The sequence below is a fragment of the Nothobranchius furzeri genome, chromosome 5 (genome assembly GCF_043380555.1).
Source record: "Nothobranchius furzeri strain GRZ-AD chromosome 5, NfurGRZ-RIMD1, whole genome shotgun sequence".
NCBI classification, from domain to species: Eukaryota; Metazoa; Chordata; class Actinopteri; order Cyprinodontiformes; family Nothobranchiidae; genus Nothobranchius; species Nothobranchius furzeri.
This window is the reverse complement of record NC_091745.1, coordinates 51,381,352-51,386,663: the sequence shown is the minus strand read 5'-3', so window position 1 is coordinate 51,386,663 and position 5,312 is coordinate 51,381,352. Positions and strand designations below refer to the sequence as shown.

Here is a 5,312-nt window from a genome sequence, read left to right as displayed (position 1 = left end):
AGATTTTTCATATGCATGTTGTCCATCTAGTTACATGTAGCCCTGTCTGCAATTATTCAGGTTTGCAGTATAAAGAAAAAGAAAAGTTTACAGTTTATGTGGGACCAGGGTTACATAAATGGAGGCACCGCTGGGATTTTTAACTAAAGGAAACTAAATTTATGTTTGGACCAAGGAAAACATAGGTTGACCCCACAACTGTTAAAAAGCTACTGTAGTAAAACGTGCAACAACAAAATAAATAAATAAAACAATATAAAAAAAAAAACAGATAGCAATAATGACACACCCAATGAGCAGACCATCACAACTTGAGTTGGTCAACTGGTGCAAAGGGGAATCAGTAGATTTGAAACATGCCCTATTATTGTATGGGGTACCAGAAGGAGTTTCAAGAGATGAAATAGAAGAAACAGCAGGGACTATCAAAGCTTTGGGAAAAGTAGTAGTTAAGGGAAAAATGTTTAACTCTTGACTACAATCATTAATGGTGTTGTGTGAGTGTCGTGAGGAGATAAACCCCATGAAAATCCCTCCTGAGATAATGCCAATAAGTGGTGGAAGTGGCTGGAAAGCAGTGTACTACATTGAACCTCAGCCAGATGACTTTGAGGGAAAGTTACTCACTTTTCTGCAGAAGGAAGGGAAAACCTTAGAAGATATCCAAGGGCTACCCACCCACAAAAGGGAAGTGGATGGTAATTCTGAAGCCATCATCCGTGCCGTAGGTGAATTAATGGTCAGAACAAACAAACAGACTGAAAGCCATCCATATAGACGTCTAAGGACATTTTCCGGGGTCAGTCCCACCCCAGCTGGGGAAGAAGCCTTAGATATCTGGTTGGAGCATGCCACACTTCTAGTAGATGAAGGTGAGTGCCCCAGTAAAGAAAAACGTCGACGCATACTGGAAAGTCTCAAAGGGCCGGCCTTGGAGATCATTCAGGCCGTGCGTCTGACCCAACCTGATGCTAGTTCCCAGGATTACATAGAGGCCATAGAGACCAGTTTTGGCAGAGTGAAGTCAGCAGAGGAGCTCTACCTGTCGTTCAGAGCGCTTCACCAACAGCCTGGTGAGCGCCTGTCTGAGTTTCTGCGAAGAGTAGAGAGGTCTCTTGTTAAAGTAGTCCAGGGAGGTGGTTTACCATTTAGCGCTGCTAACAAAGCTCGGTTAGAGCAGTTAGTCAAAGGATCCACTTCTGAGCTTATGTTGCTTCAGTTGAAAATAAGGGAACGATTGGATAGTCCTCCCTTATTCCTGAACTTGTTAAGAGAGGTGATGGAAGAGGAAGGCCGCCAAGCAGCCAAACAAAGCCATACCCCATCTAAGTGTCACCAAAGGGTTCGTACAGTTCAGGTGGAAAAGGAGAAAGAGTTTGAAGCGGTCACTCAAAGGGAACTGCAAGCTCAGATTCGGGAGTTGAGAGCACAGTTAGAGGAAAGAAACCCCGCAGGGGTTCAACCACAGTCTGAGTGCAGTTTAAAACCCCCGACAGAGAAGCCAAAACAGAAAAGTGATTCACAGAGTGAAATACGGTCACTCAGAAAGCAAGTGAAGGCACTAGAAAATAAAATGAGTGTGATGGCGGTGAAGTCTACAAGTGACCCACCAGAACAACACTCAGCTCAGTCTCGTGTACACAAAGCAGTCTCTTGCCCCCGGCCTGATTCTTTTAAAGCCTCATCTTCTAGAGAGAGAGATGACTATTTCTGCTATAAGTGTGGAGAAAATGGTCACATAGCTACCAGGTGCACTGCACCTGAGAACCCCCAGAAAGTCATAAGAAAACTTATACGATTAATACGAGGAGTAGCTGGTCCTAACCAGGAGGACCCAAATCCCACAGGAGAAGAGCAATGTGTTGCTCGAACCAACAAGGTTGAAGTCCAAGAAACTGACACAGGCCTGCCTGAGGGTCTCGTAGGCCCGTCATTTATTCACACAGTCAAAGTCAATGATGTGGCCTGTGACGCTCTTATCGATAGTGGGTCTAACGTGACTATTATCTTTTAACGCTGGTATAACTAACACTTGGCAGATGTCCCCATAAAACCTCTCTCTCGCTTGGGACTATGGGGACTAGCTGACACAGAGTATCCCTACAAAGGTTATGTTGTTGTAGAGATGGAATTTACCAAGGAGATCACTGGTGTTGCCGGGCGAGTAGAAGTGCTTGCATTGATTTGTCCTGACCCGAAAAACCAGCAACAAACCCCTGTGTTGGTTGGCACAAATACGTCTCTGTTCCGCCGCCTATGGGATTTGGTGAAAATGAAAGGTGACCCGAGCACAGCTCATTCCATGAGAATTCAGTCTGTGTATGCCCCCATTAGGGCACAGGAGCAACTGCCCAAAAATGATGTGCTGGGACAGATAAAATGGAAAGGGCCCCGCCCACTTTCTATCGCCCCAGGAGCAAATTGCTATGCCACTTGCAAAGTAGATAGGCACAGTGCTCCCTCCAAAGACCTTATCTTGATCGATGCACCCTTTACCCAGTTACTCCCTGCCGGTGTGCTGGTACAGCCAGGTGTGCTCTCAGATGCTGGTATAGACAGCAATAGCTTGGATGTGTTACTCCAAAATGAGTCCACAAAGACAGTCTCCATACCAGTGGGATCTGTCATCGCTGAAATGTTTGCCGTGGATACAGTCACCCCAGTCCAGCCCTCTGACCTTGCCACTGAGGAAATAGATCCAAACCTCTTCGATTTTGGGGACTCCCCTATCCCCGAGGAGTGGAAGAGTAGACTTCGGCAAAAGTTAGCTGAGAGGAGAAATGCCTTCTCAATGCATGAGTGGGACGTTGGTTTGGCTAAAGGGGTGGAACACCACATTCGTCTACATGACCCTAGACCTTTCCGGGAGAGGTCAAGGAGACTAGCCCCTGCCGACATTGATGATGTGAGGTGACACATACAGCAGCTGTTGGCTGCTGGAATTATAACTGAGTCCCGTAGCCCATATGCTTCCCCAATTGTTGTGGTGCGAAAAAAAAACGGGGCGATACAAATCTGTATCGATTACAGAACACTGAACAACCGCACTACACCTGATCAGTATACAATGCCACGCATTGATGATGCCTTGGACTCCTTGTCAGGCAGCCAATGGTTCTCAGTACTAGATCTGCGTAGTGGCTACTATCAGATAGAAATGGCTGAGGAGGACAAGGAAAAGACGGCATTTATTTGCCCCCTGGGCTTCTATCAATTTGAGCGCATGCCACAAGGGATCACTGGAGCACCTGCAACGTTTCAACGCTTAATGGAAAAGGCTGTTGGGGACATGCATCTTCTGGAAGCCCTTGTGTATTTAGACGATATCATTGTTTTTGGTAGAACGCTTGAAGAGCATGAGCAACGTCTCTTTAAGGTGTTGGACAGACTAGAAGAGGTTGGTTTGAAAGTATCCATTGACAAATGCCAATTCTGTCGTCCTCAAGTTAAGTATGTGGGTCACATTGTATCCACCAATGGAATAGCCACCGATCCAGAGAAGGTTGAGGTGGTGAAACACTGGAAAGTGCCCACTCACTTGAAACCTCTCAAGTCTTTCCTCGGATTTTGTAGTTACTATCGGAGGTTCATTGCCAACTACTCCGCCATTATCCGTCCTTTGTCAGAGCTCACCAAGGGTTATGCACCCACTTGGAAGGACCCTAAAACCAAGAAGAGCGTAGACCCAAACCAAAACTATTTTAAAGCATCTGAGCCGTTTGCTGAACGATGGACTCCAGCCTGCCAGGTTGCCTTTGAACAGATCCGTGAATGTCTGATCAATGCTCCCGTATTGGCGTTCGCTGATCCCACCAAGACATACATATTGCATGTGGATGCCAGCATGAATGGTTTAGGTGCTGTCTTGAACCAAGAACACCCTGAGGGCCTAAGGCCGGTGGCTTTCGCAAGTCGAAAGCTCAAAGACTCAGAACGTAACTATCCAGTTCATCACCTGGAATTCTTGGCGTTAAAGTGGGCTGTAGTGGATAAATTTCACGACTATTTGTATGGTGCCAAATTTATTGGCAGGACTGATAATAACCCCTTAACGTATGTATTGACTTCGGCTAAGCTCAGTGCTGTAGGGCATCGATGGCTCGCTGCCCTCGCCACGTATGACTTCACCATACAGTACCGCCCTGGGCGCCAAAACATTGATGCTGACTTGCTGTCCCGACAGTATGCCCAAGAAGAAGTTGGAGAATGGACTTCCATCCCGCCTGCTGGCATTAAAGCTCTCTGTAAACGGGCCTGCATTAAGGAAGGAGCAGTTGTACCTGACAGATTGGTGGATCAACTTGGTGCTCCGGCCTCTGCAGTACCAGAAGCCTATGCATTTCCTGTGAATCTCAGCGTAAACATCCTCGATCAGCTGAGTCCAAAAGACATTCAAACATCACAAGATATGGACCCTACAATTGGGCCGGTGAAGAGAGCAATCAAGAGCAATAAAGGGTTTGCTCACTCTAAAACTGACTCGCCAGAGATTGTGATGCTCCTCCGTGAAAGTCGCAAACTGGAGTTGAGGGATGGATTACTCTACAGAGTAAAATAAAAAATGTGTGGAAAACACAGCCGGCAGTTAGTCTTGCCAGCAAGATACAGGTCTATGGTGTTAAGGTCTCTGCATGATGAGTGTGGGCACATGGGTGTAGAGCGAACAACAGAACTGATTAAAGAGAGGTTTTACTGGCCTCGTATGGCAGCTGAGATTGAGCAGTACATTCGCACTTGTGGGAGGTGTATCACCAGGAAGACGCTCCCTCAGCGTGCCTCGCTCTTGAATCAGATAACCAGCAATGGCCCTCTAGATTTGGTCTGCATTGATTTCTTACAGGTAGAGCCTGATTCTAAGGGTGTTGCAAATGTGTTAGTTGTGACCGATCACTATACCCGTTATGCACAGGCATTTCCTACCAAAGATCAAAGAGCCAGTACCGTTGCCAGAGTCCTGTGGGAGAAGTACTTTGTGCACTACGGTCTACCTGCTCGAATACACTCTGATCAGGGCAGAGATTTTGAGAGTCGACTGATCAAGGAGCTGTTGTCCATGTTGGGGATTCGGAAGTCACGAACTTCTCCCTACCACCCGCAAGGTGATGCGCAACCGGAAAGATTCAACAGAACCCTTCTAGCAATGCTTGGTACCATGGACACTGTAAAGAAACAATGCTGGAGCCAGCATACCTCCAACCTGGTACATGCGTACAATTGTACAAGGAATGATGCCACGGGGTACTCACCTTATTATCTCATGTTCGGGAGAGAAGCTAGACTGCCCATCGATGTCTGCTTTGGAATCTCGCCTA

The 5,312-nt window shown here is 46.8% G+C and overlaps 1 protein-coding gene across 1 annotated transcript; it reads left to right on the top strand.

Moving 5' to 3' along the window:
* The first annotated feature begins 487 nt into the window (after window positions 1–487).
* LOC129163480 (paraneoplastic antigen Ma2 homolog) lies at window positions 488–2,014 on the top strand. The gene has a single exon (XM_070551923.1). The coding sequence runs from the start codon at window positions 488–490 to the stop codon at window positions 2,012–2,014; it is 1,527 nt and encodes a 508-aa protein (XP_070408024.1).
* The last annotated feature ends 3,298 nt before the right edge of the window (window positions 2,015–5,312 follow it).